General features: G+C 39.8%; 2 protein-coding genes across 2 annotated transcripts; both read left to right on the top strand.

Moving 5' to 3' along the window:
* The first annotated feature begins 306 nt into the window (after window positions 1-306).
* On the top strand, window positions 307-3273 carry LOC126805228 (BTB/POZ domain-containing protein At5g66560). The gene is made up of 4 exons (XM_050532253.1): window positions 307-712; window positions 822-891; window positions 990-2300; window positions 2394-3273. The coding sequence occupies exons 1-4, from the start codon at window positions 663-665 to the stop codon at window positions 2973-2975; spliced, it is 2013 nt and encodes a 670-aa protein (XP_050388210.1). The 5' UTR covers window positions 307-662; the 3' UTR covers window positions 2976-3273.
* A 526-nt stretch (window positions 3274-3799) lies between these two features.
* On the top strand, window positions 3800-6100 carry LOC126782000 (cold-regulated 413 plasma membrane protein 2-like). The gene is made up of 4 exons (XM_050507145.1): window positions 3800-3978; window positions 4785-4892; window positions 5003-5073; window positions 5795-6100. The coding sequence occupies exons 1-4, from the start codon at window positions 3800-3802 to the stop codon at window positions 6046-6048; spliced, it is 612 nt and encodes a 203-aa protein (XP_050363102.1). The 3' UTR covers window positions 6049-6100.
* Window positions 6101-20488: the final 14388 nt, after the last annotated feature.

The raw sequence follows: 20488 nt of genomic DNA, 5'->3' as shown, positions 1-20488 counted from the left end.
TATTTGTACCCAAAAAATGATACTGTATAGAATACACAAAGAAATGTCACCACAACCCAGATTACGAAATGATCATTCTCAATTAAAAAGTAGACCTAAAGCAATGAAACCCGGCTCCAGTTGTAATCAAATTAGGATTCCATCAAATTATGCAAAGCTTTTTGACCAAAAAAATCATATTATGCAAAGCAAAAGCCTAAATAGTTGAGAAAAGAAATGAAATTTCTGTTCGACCTATATATTTATAAGAACAAAGTGCCTCAAAGACACCGTACCTTTTCTGAGTCCCATTTTTCTATCTTAAAATTAGAGAGGTTGAGAGAGAGAGAGGCAAACTCTTTCTGGGCAGAGTGGGTGGGAGAGAGTCTGTGAGACTGTTCAGTGGGAGATTCTTCCCTCTTTTTCTCACGATGGGATTCATTCAAAGAGAAAAGGAAAAATGATAGTGCTCATGTTGGATCTCCCTTTTCAGAAATTTTTGTTCAAGCTCTGTTTGTCTTCTCTCATAATGTTTGATTCCAATCCCACCTTTCTTCCTTCCTTACTTTCTGTTACTCAAGTGAAGTCACATCCCATTTGACTCTTTCACCTTCATGAGTCTGGGTTTCTAATTCTCTCTTAAAGATTGGATTTTTCTGGGAGATACTGATAGACAGGGAGTGATGGAGATAACAGAAGCAGCTGAGCAACCAAGCTCCAAAGGCCAAGCATGGTGAGACTTCAATCTCATTCAAGACTCCACCTTCTCATCTTTTGCTGCATACCCAACTCATAATAGTGCATGGATTAACCAAATTCCTCTTCAAAATTTGCCCTTGCAGGTTTTGCACAACTGGGTTACCAAGCGACATTGTGGTCGAAGTTGAAGACATGGCCTTTCATCTTCACAAGGTCAGTCGAACTACACCTTTCATCAAACACATCACACACTTTTCCTCCATCACCAAACTTAACCAACTTGTGTTGCTTTGTGATTGCTCTTTGTTCAGTTCCCTCTTATGTCGAAAAGTCAAAAGCTTCACAACCTAATCGAAGAGCAAGAGGCCAACCCAACACACCCGCAACAAGAGCTAGAAGAAGAGCCGGACGAAATTGAAGAAGTCCAGTGCCAAATAGTCCTCCCAAACTTCCCGGGCGGCTCCGAGACCTTCGAAATCGCCGCCAAATTCTGCTACGGCGTCAAAATCGACCTCAACTCGACCAATGTGGGACCCCTCCGCTGCGCCGGCGAGTATCTAGAGATGACAGAAGAGTACTCCGAAGACAACCTCATCTCCAAAACCGAAAGATTCCTCTCCCAAGTTGTCTTCAAGAGCTTTAAAGAGTCCATCAAGGCCCTGAAATCCTGCGAGCGCGTCACGCCACTAGCGGAAACCTTAGGCATTACGCAGAGGTGTATCGATTCCATAGCCAACAGAGCCACCAACGCCGATCCGAGCCTGTTCGGCTGGCCGGTCAATGAGGTCGCCCCGAACCCAAACACATCAAAGCACCAGATTCTGTGGAATGGGATTGACACTGGTAATGGAAGAAGTAAAGGGCTTTCTAGAGCTAACCATCCAGATTCTTGGCTCGAAGACTTGGTCCTCTTAAGCCTACCATTCTTCAAGAGATTGATTCTAGCAATGAAGGGCGGAAATCTCAGCCTTGAAATGGTGGAGACTTGTTTGATGCATTACGCCAAGAAATACATCCCCGGAATCTCAAGATCGACTCGAAAGCCTTCTTCTTCTTCCACCACCACCACCACAAATTCTAGCTCCTCTTTAGCTTCGGAGAGCCAGCAGAGAGAGCTATTGGAGACTATAATATCCAACCTTCCATTGGAGAAAACACCAAGACCTTCAACCAGTGCGAGATTTCTATTCGGGTTGTTGAGAACTGCGAATATCTTGAACGCCTCGCAGGGATGTAAATATGCATTGGAGAAGAAGATTGGGTCGCAGCTGGAGCAAGCGAGCTTAGACGATTTGCTCATTCCGAGCTATTCGTATCTGAATGAGACTCTATACGACGTCGACTGTGTGGAGAGGATTGTTGGGTACTTTCTGGATGGAATGGGTCAGAGAAACAGTAACGGAGATGGAATTAATGAAGACGAAGACGAAGACAGAGATATTGAAGATGCTAGATCACCGGCGTTGATGCTTGTCGGGAAGTTAACAGACGAGTATCTGTCTGAGATTGCTTCGGATGCAAATTTGAAGCCGGATAGGTTCTATAACTTCGCAATGGCGCTGCCGGAACAGGCCAGGCTCTTCGACGACGGGCTTTACAGAGCTGTCGATGTTTATCTCAAGGTTAGTGCTGTAGTAGACTAATAGTTGTATTTTGAGATATGGAGTTTTCGAAAAGAATATAAACACTGATATGATTCATTTATGTATGTCCAGGCTCATCCATGGATTTCAGAACCGGAGCGGGAGCAGATATGTGGGATTCTGGATTGCCAGAAGCTGACATTGGAGGCCTGCACGCACGCGGCGCAGAACGAACGGTTGCCGCTACGTGCTGTCGTGCAAGTCTTGTTCTTTGAGCAGCTTCAGCTCCGTCACGCGATTGCGGGTACCCTGATAGCCGGGGAGGTTGCGTTGCCGGAGTCTAGTAGGCCCTCGGTGTTGCAGAGAGAGGCGGAGAGTGAGGAGGAAGGTGGCGCGGTGGAGGCACGCGCGGAGGAAGGAGGAGGTGGCGGCACGTGGAGGTCGGCTGTGAGGGAGAATCAAGTGCTGCGGTTGGACATGGATAGCATGAGGACGCGGGTCCACCAGCTGGAGCGGGAGTGCTCCAACATGAAGAAGGTGATCGGGAAGATTGACAATAAGCCACCGCCCGGTCAACCCGATGGGCGAGTTGGATGGAAAGGCTCGTTGACCCGGCGGTTCGGGTGCAAGTTCAAGACCCAAGTATGCGATTCACACGAGCCAACGGTCGGGGACGGGCGGAAAGGGCGGCGCCACCACCATCATCATCAATAATAGGGCTCGACACATTGAACTGAAGCCTCGTAAATTTTATTTTTGTTTGTAATTGACGCTTTCGCTGTAATGATAGGTCGCGGATTTGACACATCGTTTGAGGGACACATGAGAAGATATGATATGTTATTATTGGGGTGAAATCATCAAAGCAAAAGCGTTACATAGGAATAGTGCAAATGTGACCTTTTCATGCATTCTTTGCTTTAGCTTTTGCTTTTTTTGATTGAAAGTTCTAAGGAGTTAGTATGACTTTAAGAACCCCCCGGAGTATACATAATCGCTGGACAAAAGTCCATGGTCATGAACTCATGATGATTAAGTACAGGGTAGTTCAATTATGTCAAGAAAAACATTCCCTATTTTCTCTAGGATGATGCGAAAGTCTATGCTATTAGACCAGTATTGTACTTGTATTTTGAAGTACTAGATGAGTTTTAAAAAAAAAATCTAAAAGGGCGTCATTCTGTAACTAGAATCGGCAACACGTGGCATATCCATGCAATCGAGAGGGATGAGCCGGACTAGGCTCCCTTTACGTGTTCTATAACACAAGTGCGTCCAAGTGGCAGAACAGTCAAAGCCTGGAATCCTAGAAACCAGGTTTTACGATCCGAAGCTTCGCCACCCCTTTACATTCCCTTATCTGACAGACACTGAGCTCATAACCAGGGGACCCCCAACTTCCCGATAGAGATATCCAAAGTTCCAAACAACTCAAACTCAGAAACAAAGCCTAGCTTATTGGTGTTTTAGTGTTCACAGCTTTTTCTGAATTGTACTGCAGATTTTGACAGCATTGGGAGATACAGAAGGGAGAAGATATGGGGAGGGTGCATTATTTGGCTATGAAGACTGATCCAGTTGCGGCCGCCGAGTTGATGAACTCTGATTTCAATGAGCTTGAGATTGCGGCCAAGAGATTCATTAGGGATGCTACTAGGCTCGGTGGGATCGGTCTTGGGACTAGTATTCTCAAATGGCTTGCTTCCTGTGCTGCCGTGTGAGTGCCTTCTCGATCACTCTCTTAGAATTGCAATTGGTGTTAGATGTTTGCTGCTTTCATTTTTATTCTATTACTAATTATGTGAGCAGTTCATAGTTGTCATGATCTCTTATTATATTTTGTGTTTGATCAGATTTAGGGATGTAGAATTTGGAAAAATGACAGTCTTGGTTGTAAATAGTATCATGAGATTTGATATAGACTGATGTTAAGGTTGGTATATTATCTAACTGTTTAGAACTCAGAAGGGTTAAGTCAATCAAGTGATTCGTTATGGTCTTCATGATCTACTGGATACACTATTCATTAATTAAACAACATATGATCCTTCCCTGCATATACTCTTTTAGCTCTTTTTCGATCTTGCGGATTTATGCCTCTCTATATTACTGTAAGATCTCTTGTGAATATGTGAACTTTTTGTAACATGAATAGTCCATATACATTTAACTAAACCATTGGTTTATTTACCTGGTCAGCTGGGTGAGAGGCAGCTCAGTTGATTGTGAATGGCTCTACCACTCTACTTGTATGAAGTAAATTTGTACAGACAGGGTGTAACCGAGCAGAGGATCAATTTTTTAGAAAAACAACATACATATATTGTCTACTAATTTGAATGAAACAAATTTGAAGAAGTATTTCAGATTTCACAATATATTTTCCTTCTGTAAATCCTTCATTGAAACAACAGTATGGATGCCAGGGAATTGTGCTTAGTAATTGGTCGTTGAATGCTGCAGGAGATGTCCTCTCATAAAAATAAATTTTAATCTTAGACTACTTTGAATCATTGAATGCAGATACTTGTTGGTATTGGATCGAACAAACTGGAGAACAAATATGCTCACTTCGCTCCTAATCCCTTACATTTTCTTTAGTCTTCCTTGGGGAATCTTCAACTTACTGAGGTAACTTAATTGGATACTCTGGTTGGGTATTTACTTGTTGACTTCACAACCTTCTTTTATTGTCAATAGTCTCATCTATTCACAATTTCTGCTTAATATACATAATTCAGAGGCGAGGTTGGAAGCTGGATCGCTTTTGTTGCAGTTGTATTAAGGCTTTTCTTCCCAAGGCAATTCCCAGGCAAGTCATGTACAATATTTTTTAAGTTTCCATTTTATGTACTCATGTTTCATCAGCTGACTGCACCGCAAATCCACAATGATCTAATTCTTTAATTGCCACAAACTTTTCTATTGTCAATGGAACCTGCTTGAAATGACTCCGTCTTTGTATTGTTTTTTGAATGGGGCAGTCTTTGTATTGTTTGTGTAGGTATTAATGTATCATCACTAATTTGAATGTTTCGTCTTAACTCACACGCTTTCTGATGTAGCAACAATTCTGTTTTATATGGGTAAGCCTTCTATACTTGCTGCACCAGTTTGAGTTCAACCAAGTATATTAGGCATGGAAGCTACTACCGTTCCCTGCATATGAGATCAGATATCAAGAAATATTCTGTGCCTCTTCACCTTTGTTGTAGATTGATTATTGATATTGAAAAAGCCATTGCTTTACAGTTCTAGTTAAATACTTAAAACTCTGAGAATGTGAACGAAAAACAGTTATACATTAGTAGATATAACATATGAAGTACAGGCAAACTTCGGAAGTTTAAATGATCGAATGCTTCTACCCTATCATTCAAGATTAACAAGTTTCTCATAATTCAATAGCACAGCCATACAACTGAACATGTCACAAGCCCCTGTATTGTAAATACTCTAACAAGAAAGATAAATCTGAATGCTTTTTTTTTTTCCATGATCCGATCTGACAGTACTGTGATGGCTTATTGCAGATTGGCTGGAGATGCCTGGTTCTCTGATCCTTCTTCTGGTTGTGGCTCCCAACTTCTTTGCAGAAACCTTGAAGGAAAGCTGGGTTGGTATCCTGATATGTCTGCTCATTGGATGTTACCTGCTGCAAGAGCACATCAGATCATCAGGTGGATTCAGAAATTCATTCACGCAAAGCCATGGAATATCAAACACTCTCGGTATTATCCTTCTCTTGGTCTATCCTGTGTGGGCATTGGTCATCCATTTCGTTTAAGCATTTGTAGCAAATATTTTCTGCAATCAATAGTCTCTTTGAAGACATTGGATTTCATTTTCTGCGACGATTTTATTTGTAGTTCAAAATTCGGTTTCTGCCTCTGCACCGAAATTTAAATATGCAAAGACTGGAATATGGAATGGAACGTTGTATGTGTCTGATACTCTTCATTCATATCCTCAAGAGTTCTCCAAGTAACATTGTTTTGGACATTCATAGAAAAAAATCTCATTGAGGGGATGGACTTACCGAGACATTGCATTTTAACTTGAAATATAATTCACTGTAATTGATCAAAGAAATTCCCCTTGATCAATTAATTAAACCAACAAATTGTTTTATTTTAATGTAGAGACACAGTACGAGTCGCTTCATCTATATTATTTGGCTGGCTGGCTAGCTAACTTTAGGGGTGCAATAACGATTACAATCTTTTTCGGTAGAGAAGCAATATATTATAGAGCGAACTGAAGAAGAAGTGAGAGTTAGGTTACAAAAAAACAGATACTGAGATACTTACAATTTGCAAGAGCCAAAATGAGTGCGAACAAGATGCAAAAGAGAGCATGCAAACCGCATTTTGATTGATGTTCTGCTTGTCATTGTTGTCTGCGTGGGATATCTAGCAGATGATTTCCTTTGATTTGGTTAATGATAAATATCAAACTGTGAGGTGGATTTGTTTATATAACAAGCTAACAACTGATGATTGAGCATGTGGAATACAGAATCCAATAATAGACTAGTATAGTTTAGATATTCCTATCAAAAACATTTATCTTTTACTTCTTATAATTAAGTCGCTAAAGGAGACTTGATTCAAGATAACGAGAATGAAGGCGTTTATTTTTAGCTAGTTTAGATTGTAGAACGAGAATTTGAAAACAAATGAGAATGCAGACATGTGTACAAATAAAATGTAATTTATTAATAATCAAGCGCGGGGTTACAATCTTTGTAAACTCTTATGATTCTATCTCCGTATGTAATTTGGCTTAAGGGTAACATGTACTTGATCTTGAGAATTAGAGTTTGGATTAGGATTTGATGAAGAACGAGCGATTTGGTAACTTGATGATTCTTCGTGGACTTGAGTTTGGATTTGGATTTGACGAGGAACGAGCGATTTGGTAGCTTGATGATTCTTCATGGACTTGAGTTTGGATTTGGATTTGATGAAGAACAAGCGATTTGGTAGCTTGATGATTCTTCGTGGACTTGGGAGACTTCGGGATTTCTCGAGAGTGATATTACTCAAGTGATTTTCTCTCTTCTTCTCAAGTCCCCTTCTCTTCATGTTAGAAGGGGTATTTATACTGTCAAGACTTCTATTTTATAGAATATTTTAATGACACTAAAATAATAATTTTTTAAAATTGTATAATTAAATCAATATGTATTAATTTAAAATTAGTTATTATCATAACTAAATTAAACAGAAAATAATTGATTTAATTATAACCGTTAAAGAATTTATTAATTTAATCAAATGTCCGATTACCATTTCGAATCGTCAATGACATTCAATTTCTGATTTAAGTCGGAATCACGTAGTTTTGATTACGATCATCCATTTATGTGCTGACACGAGTTTTATTCAGATCTGCACTAACTTTATTGACTTTTGGGCCACGCGTACAATTTTTTCAGGTTCTTGGTCAATTTAATCACTTAATGAAGATGATTTACTTTATTAAATTTCATGTGTCTACAAATGCCCGCACCTCAAGTCGTGTTGCAGACATGTTGTCGTCACGTGCTGAAAAAGCAACTTGAAGTATGCACTTTGATTTGGAGAATTTAAGGACTCATTTTTGGCGGTTTTTTTCATGATAAAGACTTCGACAATAAGACAGCTGATTATGATTTGGCCATGGTGACGAATCTAGTTCTTCCTAATTCTATCTTTTTTTATCTGTGATGGGCACTTTGTTTATGTCCCATTGATGTTTGCTTTCATCATTTTGATTATTCTTGCTAGCTTTTGGTTTTCTGTAACGCCATGGCTTTGGTTCTGTAATTGATTGATTCCAGCATGTAACACATGAAAAGTCTTGTAAAAGACCTTTGGTGGCGTGCTCACTTTCCAACCTGATTTCCAATTTCTCTGCATAAAGACCTTGTACCCGTACAAGTGTTGAAATCTGTTTTATGTCTCCTGGAGGCCATGGTTGCCCCATGTGCATACATGCCCTTCACGTGTAAGCACCACAAAGTGAGTACCTCTTCTCTATGTTTCTTCTACTCTTGAAATGATGGCCATATATAATGACACACCATTGAAAGCATAGGAACACCGATAGGATCATTTTTTTTTGTGGATATTGGAAAGTCATCTTCATCTTCACTTTCCTCTCATCCCCACGTAAACCCCTCACTTTTATTCTCTCCTATCATGATTTTCCCTTCTTGATTCCACATCCTCACCACGTCTTCTTGATGACCTCTTTTCTTCCTCCAAGGCCCACATGTCTGGTACTTTCTTGAATTCATGTTTAGTGCTCAAATCTTCTCGCACTCTAGGCTCTTGAACACGATTTGAGGGGATGGAACCATATCTTTTGTCACTCTTTCTCGGAGCATCATAGTTGTCATGTCCCCGTTTCTTGTCCTCTGCCATCCTCATTTCCTCTTCATAAAGGTTTCTTCTTCTCCATTCTCTTCAGCCTCACGTCTAAGCTTTTCAATAATGGATCTGGAAATTTTATCTCCACTTTTACCATAGGATGTCCAAATGACAAAATGTATTCCTTCATTGTGAGCATCATCAAGAAATTCTTCAAGTCCAGGTCGTAAAAGTAAACTATTGTTCATCAAATATTCATCCATTGCAGTTTTTTTTTTGCAGAACATTTTTTTACAAATGATTCCTTCTCAGTAGTGGGCAATGATGAAGGCCAACCAATTCGATTTAAAATACATGATTAGCATATTTTCCTCATCGCCAACAGTAGCCTTAACTTCAAATATACCCTCTTCAATCGTCAGTAGAGACACATCAAAAGTTCATCCTTCAAGATCAAAAATCAATACATTCTTCTCACCGAATCATATAAACAAGGGACACTTTCTAAATCCCAACAATACATCATTTTTAGTCCAACCCAACGCGATTTCAAGCAATTCTTAAGTGCCTCAAAACCTCATAACTTGCATATACCAATCTGAGCTTTTTTTCTTCATGGAATCATCCATTTACTGCGCTACACTTCTAATAACCCCTTGGGTAAAGTGAGCCTTTGATCGGCTTCCAGCCGTACTTCCTCCACCAGGACTCGTCCGATGGAATATCATCGATCTTTGAACTAATCGTCGACACTCAGATTGTTTTCTTCACCCGATTCTTCCTTCTCTTGGAGCTGCGGCACTTGTAGATGGAGCTCTTGGAGAGGGTGGTCTTGGAGATGGAGCCCTTGGAGAAGGACCCCTCGGAGAGGCAATCCTTGGAGAAGCTACCCTTGGAGCAGCAACTCTTGGAACCACTGGAGGTGGTGATTGTGGTCGCTTATCAGGTATAGGAGGTCTAAAAGGTACTATATGTTACTCCCTTCAAAATCCCCGAAAAGTTTCTCAATGATGCTCGGCTATCTGAACAGGGGAATGAATGAATTGGTTTCTCCATTTTTTAGTTTTCCCTTCTTCTTTTCTTTTCCACTTTTTACTTTGCACAAAGTAAATGTGATAAAAGTGAAAATAATAAATGCTTGCTTTCTCCTTTTGGTGATTACTCGGCTCTAGCTCGGGTATGCGATCCTTTTTTTTTAAGGAGTATCATGATTTTGACCCCTTTTTGTAGGATTCTGACAACAATTTGAGAGTCGTGGTCGATCTAGCCATTCGACTACTTTCAAAACACGTTGATTTCTAGCGGATTTGAAGAACGTAAACGACCTAATCTCTTGACTGCTCTCATTTCATAGACTTGACAGCACTCAATAACAGCGTTTTAGGCTTTACGCATCACATTCACCACAGTGGATTTTAAGAGTTTCAAGAACGTAAACGAACAAATCGCTTAACTGCTCTCAATTCATAGACTTGACAACACTTAATAAAAGTGTTTTAGGCTTTACGCATCACATTCACCACAATGGTTTTCAAGAGTTTGAAAAACGTAAAAGACCTAATCGCTTGACTGCTCTCAATTCATAGACTTGGCAGCACTCAATAAAAGCGTTTTAAGCTTTACACATCACATTCAGCATGGTAGCTTTCAAGAGTTTCAAGAACGTAAACGACCTAATCGCTTGACTGCTCAATTCATAGACTTGACATCACTCAATAAAATAATTTTAGGCTTTACGCATCACATTCAGCATGGCGGTTTCAGGAGTTTCAAGAACGTAAACGACCTAATCACTTGATTGCTCTCAATTCATAGACTTGACAGCACTCAATAAAAGCGTTTTAGGCTTTACGCATCACATTCAGCATGGCGCTTTCAGGAGTTTCAAGAACGTAAACGACCTAATCGCTTGATTGCTCTCAATTCATAGACTTGACAACACTTAATAAAAGCGTTTTAGGCTTTACGCATCACATTCACCACAATGGTTTTCAAGAGTTTGAAAAACGTAAAAGACATAATCGCTTGACTGCTCTCAATTCATAGACTTGGCAGCACTCAATAAAAGCGTTTTAAGCTTTACGCATCACATTCAGCATGACGGCTTTCAAGAGTTTCAAGAACGTAAACGACCTAATCGTTTGACTGCTCTCAATTCATAAACTTGACAACACTCAATAAAAGCGTTTTAGGCTTTACGCATCACATTCAGCATGGCGGTTTCAGGAGTTTCAAGAACGTAAACGACATAATCGCTTGACTGCTCAATTCATAGACTTGACATCACTCAATAAAATAATTTTAGGCTTTACGCATCACATTCAGCATGGCGGTTTCAGGAGTTTCAAGAACGTAAACGACCTAATCACTTGATTGCTCTCAATTCATAGACTTGACAGCACTCAATAAAAGCGTTTTAGGCTTTACGCATCACATTCACCACAATGGTTTTCAAGAGTTTGAAAAACGTAAAAGACCTAATCGCTTGACTGCTCTCAATTCATAGACTTGACAGCACTCAATAAAAGCGTTTTAAGCTTTACGCATCACATTCAGCATGTCAGCTTTCAAGAGTTTCAAGAATGTAAAGGACCTAATCACTTGACTGCTCTCAATTCATAGACTTGACAACACTCAATAAAAGCATTTTAGGCTTTACGCATCACATTCAGTATGGCGGTTTCAGGAGTTTCAAGAATGTAAACGACCTAATCGCTTGACTGCTCAATTCATAAACTTGACAGCACTCAATAAAAGCATTTTAGGCTTTACGCATCACATTCAGCATAGTGGTTTCAGGAGTTTCAAGAACATAAACGACTTAATCGCTTGATTGCTCTCAATTCATAGACTTGACAGCACTCAATAAAAGCATTTTAGGCTTTACGCATCACATTCAACATGACGACTTTCAAGAGTTTCAAGGACGGGACGATCACTATCCTCGACGATGTTGAAGATGAGCAACATGATGGCACCACCTTAACTGTATATCCCTCTCTTACTGGGCCATTCGCTTTTAAAGCTCCATTCTATGGCAGCTCAACTCCCGTCTTGCAGTGGACTTACGCAGTGAAATAAGAATTTGCTCTATCATTTGACGGACATACACTTATTTTTTATTTTAATGTGATTGAACTTAAGATTGTTATTCTCAAGCTGCCTACGTGTCATTCTAAAGAAGGAATCAAGTCATCACGTAGTTCAAATGAATTTTTTTTGTGTAGTTTAAGCTCATGCAGGCGTGGAGCATTTTTGTTTTGTTTTGTTTTTGTTCATTTTTTTTTGTCTTGTGCAGTTTAGGCTCGTGCACATTTGGAGCATACTTTGACGTTTTCAAGCATGGTACTTCTTCAAGAATTTGCCGTTAATGGACCAATCCTCAAACTGTCTTCCGCCACAATTTTGTTAGCTCCATTGGTGTATACTTCTCTGATGACGTAAGAACCATCCCACTTTGACTTGAATTTGGGGTCAGCCTTGTGCGTCATAATGATGGGTCTTCGAACAATAAGAACAAAATGATTTAACTTGAAATGACCGTGGTCGAACACCTTTGTTGAAGGCATGTCACATCCGAGCTTGGTAGCATTCCAGGTGTTGTTGTGCATTAAGCCTCTTCTCGTCCAAAGCTTCTAACTCTTGAAGGCACAACTTGACATTTTTCTCATTTGTGAGACCTTCTTGCAAAGCGATTCTTAATGACGGAATTTATCTCTCTAATAGTAACACGTCTTTGACACCATAGATGAGAGAATAAGGTGTAGCATTTGTGGCTGTCCAATACGTCGTTCTATAAGCCCAGAGAGCTTCGCCCAATTTCTTATGCCAATCCCTCTGTTTCTTGCTGACAGTTTTCTTCAAAATGTTACAAAGTGTTTTATTGAATGCTTCTACCAAACTATTTGCCGGAGCGTTATACATTGAAGAGAAGTCAAGCTTGAAGTGGAATTTCTTCCTCAACTTTTCTGTTAAGATATTCGGGAAATACTTGGCACTGTCTGTGATGATGCACAGTGGTATACCGTAGCGTTGTATAATCCTTCCCGTAATGAAGTCCACAACATTTTCTTTCTTTATTTCTTCCATAGCTTTGACCGCTTCATCTTTTCCCAAGCATCGAAGGAGTACTCCGTCAAATGACCTCCGATATAAAGTTTTTTTGTAGTAGAGGAAGCGCGGTGCTCGCCGCTTGATGCTCCACCTTTGCTTCAAATCTTCGGGAAGCTTGTTGTGCTCAAGATAGTCGATAAAAGGATGCATTTAATCTTCAACATCAATGGTGTAAACTGACACTACATGAGAACTTGCACACTGGAGTGAAGGCTTTGTTGTCACGACCCACCTTTGGCAAATTAGGATGTCCAAAATTTCGTCTCCAGACAATGCCAAAGTCGCCGCCAAGTTTGCCAATGCGTCTGCCATTTGATTTTCTTTTCGTGGCACATGTATGAGTGTAACATTATCAAAGCCATTCAAGAGTTGTGTGGCGAGTTGGAAAGAAGGTACAAAATCTTCCTTCTTGACCTCGTAATTAGTGAGCAGTTGATCAATCACCAACTTCGAGTCTCCATACACTTCGAGACTTTGGATTTCAATTTATAACGCTATTTACAATCTCATTATCAACGTTTGGTACTCTGCGACATTGTTGGAGCATAGTTCCCCAAGAGTTAAAGAATAAAGCAATATCTATTTTTGTGGAGACACAAAGATAACACCAGCCCATGCTCTGTCTACTCCTAGATGAGCCATCGAAAAACATCTTCCAAGTAGGGAGGACCTCTGCAAGGAAGACTTCCTCGTCTGGGAAGTCATCTGAGATTTCTCAATTCGCTGGAATAGGGTGGTCTGCCAGGAAGTCAGCCAACGCTTGTCCTTTCACTGCTTTAGCAAGCACATATATGATGTCGTATTGGTTCAATAGTAATGCCTACTTAGCCATGTGCCCGGTTAGAACTGGTTTAGATAATATGAACTTAACTGGATCGGCTTGCGCCACCAAGTGCATTGTGTAAGTTTGCATGTAATGCCTCAACTTTTGAATGACGAAGACGAGTGCAAGACACATCTTCTCTATCAGCGGATAATTTAGCTCAGGTCCAGTGAGGGTCTGATTTAAGTAGTACAAGACTTTCTCCTTTTTAGCTTCATTTTCTTGGGCAAGAAGGGCCCCAAGTGATTTCTCTTGAGCCGCGATGTAAAGGATAAGAGGTTTCCCGACGATATATACACCCAACACCGAAGGATTCGCCAGGTAATTATTTATGCTCTCAAAGGCATTGCGACAACCTTCATCCCAAACAAATGTAACATCTTTCTTCATGAGTCGACTGAATGGTTGGCAACGGCCCGCCATGTTTGATATGAATCGTCTGATGAAGGCAAGTCGTCCTTAGAGGCTTTTCAGCTCACGCAAATTTCTTGGCTCTGACATTTCTTAGATGGTTTTAATTTTTGATTGTTCTACCTCAACGCCTCGGTGCTTCCCGATGAATCCAAGAACTTTTCCAAAACTGATGCCGAAGACACACTTCAAAGGATTCATTTTTAATTGGTACTCGCGTAACCTGTCAAACACTCTTCGTAGATCTTGCAAGTGATCACTCATTTTCTTTGTTTTGACAACTAAATCATCAACATAGCACTCTACATACTTGTGCAGCATGTCACCGAAATTTTTTTGCATAGCACGTTAGTACGTTGCACCGGTATTTTTTAACCTGAATGACATGACCTTATAGCAATAAATTCCTTTAGGAGTTCGAAATGCAGTGAGTTCTTCATCCTCTAAGGCCATCCTTATCTGATTGTAACCTGACGATCCATCCATGAATGACAAAGCCTCATGTTCGGTTGTTGCATCCAACATGAGCTCTATGATTCGCAGAGGGAAATCATCTTTTGGACACGCCTCATTTAAGTCACGAAAATCTACGCAAACGCGGATTTGTCCGTTCTTCTTCTTGACATGAACAATGTTTGTGATCCACTTGGGATATTAAACCTCTCTAATGAAGCCTGCGGCAATCAACTTATCAACTTATGCTTGAATTTGAGGAATAAGTTATGTTCGAAAGTGTCTTTGTGTTTGTTTGGTTGGCCGAGCCTCCGGTTTGACAACAAGCCGATGAACTGCTACATTTGGATCCAGGCCAGACATTTCTTTGTACGTCCAAGTAAATACATCTTTGTACTCGAACAACAGATCGATATATTCTTTTTCTTATTCGGAACTTAAAGACGCACTCACAAAAATAGGTCTTGGGTCTTCTTTTATTCTCAAGTTAATCTCCTTAAGTTCGTCCATAGTGGCTTGCCCCCCGTCTTCAAGATCTGTAAGAGCTTCATCTATTTCAATTTCAAAATTTTCATGATCGTCTTCTTCTACAGCATCTGCTTCTGCCACCGTGATATGATAAGAGGTTTGGACAATGTTATCCTCATTGCCATTACCGAGGTTGATATCTCCTTTTTTGCCAGTGAATATGATGGTATGTTGCTTTACTTTGAGTTGATCCCTAGAATCCACTTTCAACACACAATGCCTCTTCATGCGTGACGGGATAAGACTTCGGATTTCTTTACTCTCTGCTTGACTACAAGTCATTTTCCTCTTGCTTATTTGTCGTTCCTTAGGTGCTTAGATCCTTTCCAATGCAGGCTTTTGTGGAATGAGGTTTGATTCTTTCTTATCTTTGTCTGAACTTGACATCCTTTTGAATACGGAAGGCCGAGTGGTTGTACTACTGATGTGATTGAAGACTGAACCTCTACTTGTTGTCATGTTCACACGGTCAACAACTGACACCCTTGTGATTGATCATTCAATACGTTCAAATGTTGCTCTTCGAGAACCTAGACGAATGCGATTGAACGACGAAATGCGAGGGGTTGACTAAACCTCTTGACTTCTCTCTTCAACTACCTCGACACTGATATGTTACACATTGGCTCGCTCCACCCTTTTTCTTCTTGAAATTCTGATTGGCTTGCGAAGTAAAACCGAGACCAGCTTTAGAAGAATCAAATGTTGCCCCTTACTCTCTTAACTTCTTTTGTGGCTCATCGAGCTCATGCGTCATCTTTGCTGCAACTTGGTCGTCATTTTTGCTTGATGAACCAAAGTCGTATCCAGCCTTTTCTAACAACTTGTATGCGTTAGGATTGAACCATTCACTTGTTCTTTTCTTGGGCAGCAATCCACGTTTCATCTTACCTTGAATTGGTTTGACAAATCCCTTTAGTGGATGATTTATAGGATTTCAGTTGCTCACCTTTATTAATGGCAATGTTGACTCCTCCCTCAACAATTTCACATTATCCTCTTCTAATTTTCGTGGGCACTCTTGTGACTTTGTCCCCAAAAATGGAGACTCCCCCTCCCTTCGTCACCTCCACAAGTGCGCATCTCGTTGATTTTGGCAATTGCATCAAGTCAGAGAGGTTAAGTTGGAAATGTATACTCTCCAATTGTTTCAACACCTCATTTTTCTTTAACACTTGACTTGCACCTATTTCACTTGCTTCAGACTTTTTGTCTTCTTTGGAGCTGACTTCACAACTTGTGGCCATTGAAGTGACCTTGAGTTGTTTTGTAGGCAAGTGCTCTATTGACAAGTTTCGGTGAAGAGGCTTCTACAAATATGGAACGACTTTCATCTCAAAACTTCCTCGTCCATTCTCCTCGCATCGTGGAGGTGATTTCTTATGACTTGGTTGGGCAATCGGTGATTTGACATCATATCTTTGCGAGTTCTTCTCCCGGTGACCAATATTCATCTTTCATCATCGGCATTAGAGGCAACTTGGAGGATAGGCATGGAAACATGACATTCTTTAACTTCTTTGGTCTTCTTATGTTCGCGCGCCTCCTTTGTGAAATGGAACGGTGCTTTCATCGGGTGAAAATGGAATGGAACTGACTCGAACGATCTGAATGTTACGGTAGTGCAATTGACTTCAGCAACATCGTCAACGTCCATTTCTATCTTCCCTTGCTTGGCGAGATTCATTATCAAATCCTTGAGAACAAAGCACTTCTCTATAGGGTGACTAACAAGGTGATGATATTTGTAATACTTCATATCATTGACACGATGCATTTCTTCTGGACGCTTGCACTCCGAAAGATCTATTATCTTATTTTTGAGCATATCTTCTAACATGCCCACCACATCAGAGTCTGGGAATGGGTACGTCTTTCGCTCCATCTCCTTCAACGTGTGTTTACTCCTATCGTAGATTCGAGGAGGTTCCACCTCATTTAACTCTTTCTTATCTCGCGTAGAGATCTTAACAGGTGCAGTATTGATGACCATTGATTCTCCTGGAAGGCTTCTTCACAACCTTGTCAAATCTTCTTCTGAAGACTTTGTCTTTTCGTTGGTCAATCAGGGGCTCATTTTTTCCCTTATGACTTGCCAAGCTTAGCTCCATGTCGTGGGCTCGAGTAGACAACTCTTCGAAAGAATGAGGCTTGATTCATTGCAAGATGCATAGCAAATCAAAGTGCATGCATTGGATGCACATTTCAATGGCTGATACCTCTGATAGTTGGTCCTTGCAATCAAGGCTAAGTAAGCGTTATCTATTGATGTAGTCGACCGCAGGTTCATCTTTCCGTTGCTTCGTGCTAGTTAGCTCCATCATGCTCACCGTCCGCCTTGTACTATGGAATCGATTGAGGAACTTGCGCTCCATCTGGTCCTAACTGTCAACATACTCATGCTCTAGGTCAGTATACCACTCAAAGGCATTTCCCTTCAAAGAGCGAACAAACTGCTTGACAAGGTGATCGCCTTCTGTCCCGGCGTTACTGCAAGCCTCCACAAAGTGGGTGACGTGTTGATTCGCGTTCCATTTACCTTCAAATTGTTGGAACTTTGGTGGCTGATACCCCGGCAACATCCTTAAGCTGTTGATCCTCTTAGTGTAAAGTTTGGAGTAAGTGAGGGAGTCACGAGAAGGACCTCCATATTGAGCCCGGATTGAGTTGATGATGATGTCCTGCAAATGCTGGTGTGGCAAGGAACCAAGCGAGTCGTCATTGTTCTTGGATGCTTCTCCCTTTTCATTTACTTTACTTCTGCCAGGCGACCCTTTGGTGGAGTTCTCATCATCGTGATCTTCTAACTTGCTATAGAGCTCAGCGATTTGCACGTCATTTTCCTCAACCATTCGGGTGAGCTTTTCAACCATCTCCAACATATTGGAGAGTTGCTCCTCGATTGTGGATGTTCCCGTCACCAAGACCTACACATTGTCAGAAGAGGACTCATGTGCCATAGAATGAAAGTTATCGCCATCTTCTTTGGGACTTCCATGGTATGATGTCGTGCTCAATTCATCATCAGAGAAAACGTCTTCCAAGATAGGGCCATCACCATGAACGGGTATAAGAGATTGCTCATTTGGCTCATTCTCTTTTGACACTTGCTTCTTCCCACTCTGATGCCGTGCTCGATTTGTCATCAGAGAAAACGTCTTCTAGGATAGGGCCATCACCATGAACGGGTATAAGAGATTGCTCATTTGGCTCCTTCTCTTTTGACACTTGCTTCTTCCCACTCTGAGAGGCATGCTCTATTGTTCCCAAGCTCTCCAAGGTGATGACTGGTTGACGAGGCTTACTAGCAAGTGTCATAAATGTCGTGGGTTGAGTTCTAGCCACGCTCCGGGTGACAAGGGCAATCGGTTCACTCTTTGATTTGGAGAATGTTTGTTTGGATTTCTTGACCAGCTCGGCCACTCCGCTTAACCTCGCGGTTGTGGACTTGGATTTCGTCAATGGAACGACTTGGTTGTTCTTGGAAGCCATCGTACAAACGAATTTGAAGATTTCTTCGAAAAAGGAGATAAGAGGTCAAAAATGTCCTATTGGGCGTGCCAATTTGTAGAACGAGAATTTGAAAATAAATGAGAATGCAGAATCGTGTACAAATAAAATGTAATTTATTGATAATCAAGCGCTGGGTTACAATCTTTGTGAACTTCTCTGATTCTATCCCCGTATGTAACTTGGGTTAAGGGTGACATGCACTTGATCATGAGAATTAGAATTTGGATTTGGATTTGATGAAGAACAAGCGATTTGGTAGCTTGATGATTCTTCGTGGATTTGGGAGACTTCGGGATTTCTCGAGAGTAATATTACTCTAGTGATTTTCTCTCTTCTTCTCAAGTCTCATTCTCTTCATGTTAGAATGTGTATTTATAGTGTCAAGACTTCTATTTTATAGAATATTTTAATGACACTAAAATAATAATATTTCTTTAATTGTATAATTAAATCAATATGTATTAATTTAAAATTAGTTATTCTCATAACTAAATTAAGCAGAAAATAATTCATTTAATTATAACCGTTAAAGAATTTATTAATTTAATCAAATGTCCGATTACCGTCTTGAATCGTCAATGACATTCAATTTCCGATTAAGTCGGAATCACGTAGCTTTGATTACGATCATCCATTTATGTGCTGACACGAGTTTTATTAGGATATGCACTAACTTTGTTGACTTTTGGGCCACGTGTGTAATTTTGTCAGGTTCTTGGTCGATTTAATCACTTAATAAAAATGATTTACTTCACTAAATTTCATGTGTCTACATAGATATTCATGTGTCTAGATAGATATTCCTGCTTTCTTACTTTCGTAATAGATTCTGCACCCTCATTTGGATCAACTATGAAGTGATCATTATTGGTAAATGATTTGTTACCAAACGACCGAACAATACACTCAAGTTTAGAGCAAATTTTTGAATAAGGCCATATATTATGAAGCTCAGCATGCAGTGCAAAGATAATATGCAGTTAGGCCGTCAGAAAATGATACCCTTACAGTACACAAACCGTACTCAATTAATTAAGGGGTGGTATAATATATAGATTTGTGTTGACTTATTTAATTGACAGACTTTTTGAAAAGTCCACAAACTCTTTAAAATTACACATACTTTACATATAATTGTTAAAATCACTGATATCAACTACATATTTTTGGCTTATTCATGAATTCCATATAATTCATATTGATTGACTTCTATACATTTCTCAATATTCATAATGTGTGTGCATACCATGTCTCTCAACTACAAGCTCAAGGTTCCGTGATAATTTGTTTCACTCCTGGCTGCGCCTTAAGCATCTAGGTTGCTTATGGGTTATTTGACGCCTCGTGGATGCTATTGAACGGGGATTTAATGCATGGTAAGAAAAAATTTATATGGAACAATTTTTGTTCTAAGCAAATTTATTGGTTGTATAACATGTATCTTTTACAAAGAAATTAGATAATCTTGATTATTTATAAGAAAATAAAATAAACCTTTCAAATTTAATATATCGACCAATAAGTGCCAAAGAAATGGAAGTAAATAAATTGTTTTAAAGTTTTAAGCTAAAGAAGTCGGTGTTCATAAAACATTGATATGATTATTACTTTCCTTTCTTCTTACGTACTTCTTTCATCGTTATTGTTTTTATTGTTAGCATTGGGTATGTGTCCACATATGAGAATGCGGTTTTAATTTGTATCAAGATACAAGGTAAGAACATAACATAAAGACGAACAAAAAAACAATCATTGGATCATAGGTTAAATAAACATGTCGGGTTGTATGAAAAAGAATTGGTAAAAAAAGACAAAAAAAATAAAGAAAAATGGTGGAGAAAACAAAATGCAATAAGAAAGTTCATGAAAATCTTTAGTCTAGAAGCTAGACAATTTTTGAATTGTGGTGTGTATAATCAATACTACAAAGTCTATGAGATTCCATGAGTTTATAATTCCATAAGTATGAATGATATTTTGAATACCCACATACTTCTATTCATTTTAAAAAATCTTGATTGAATACCCTC

The sequence above is a fragment of the Argentina anserina genome, chromosome 1, assembly GCF_933775445.1.
Source record: "Argentina anserina chromosome 1, drPotAnse1.1, whole genome shotgun sequence".
NCBI classification, from domain to species: Eukaryota; Viridiplantae; Streptophyta; class Magnoliopsida; order Rosales; family Rosaceae; genus Argentina; species Argentina anserina.
This window is presented reverse-complemented; position numbering and strand designations above follow the sequence as displayed.

What these genes read in the sequence shown, in the direction of transcription:
- LOC126782000 (XM_050507145.1), top strand. Translation starts at nt 3,800, where the DNA reads ATGGGGAGGGTGCATTATTTGGCTATGAAGACTGATCCAGTTGCGGCC. An exon ending in GGAATCTTCAACTTACTGAG is followed by an intron (nt 4,893 to 5,002) that starts GTAACTTAATTG and finishes TACATAATTCAG; the next exon opens with AGGCGAGGTTGGAAGCTGGA. An exon ending in CTTCCCAAGGCAATTCCCAG is followed by an intron (nt 5,074 to 5,794) that starts GCAAGTCATGTA and finishes GGCTTATTGCAG; the next exon opens with ATTGGCTGGAGATGCCTGGT.
- LOC126805228 (XM_050532253.1), top strand. Translation starts at nt 663, where the DNA reads ATGGAGATAACAGAAGCAGCTGAGCAACCAAGCTCCAAAGGCCAAGCA. An exon ending in AGCTCCAAAGGCCAAGCATG is followed by an intron (nt 713 to 821) that starts GTGAGACTTCAA and finishes TTGCCCTTGCAG; the next exon opens with GTTTTGCACAACTGGGTTAC. An exon ending in TGGCCTTTCATCTTCACAAG is followed by an intron (nt 892 to 989) that starts GTCAGTCGAACT and finishes CTCTTTGTTCAG; the next exon opens with TTCCCTCTTATGTCGAAAAG.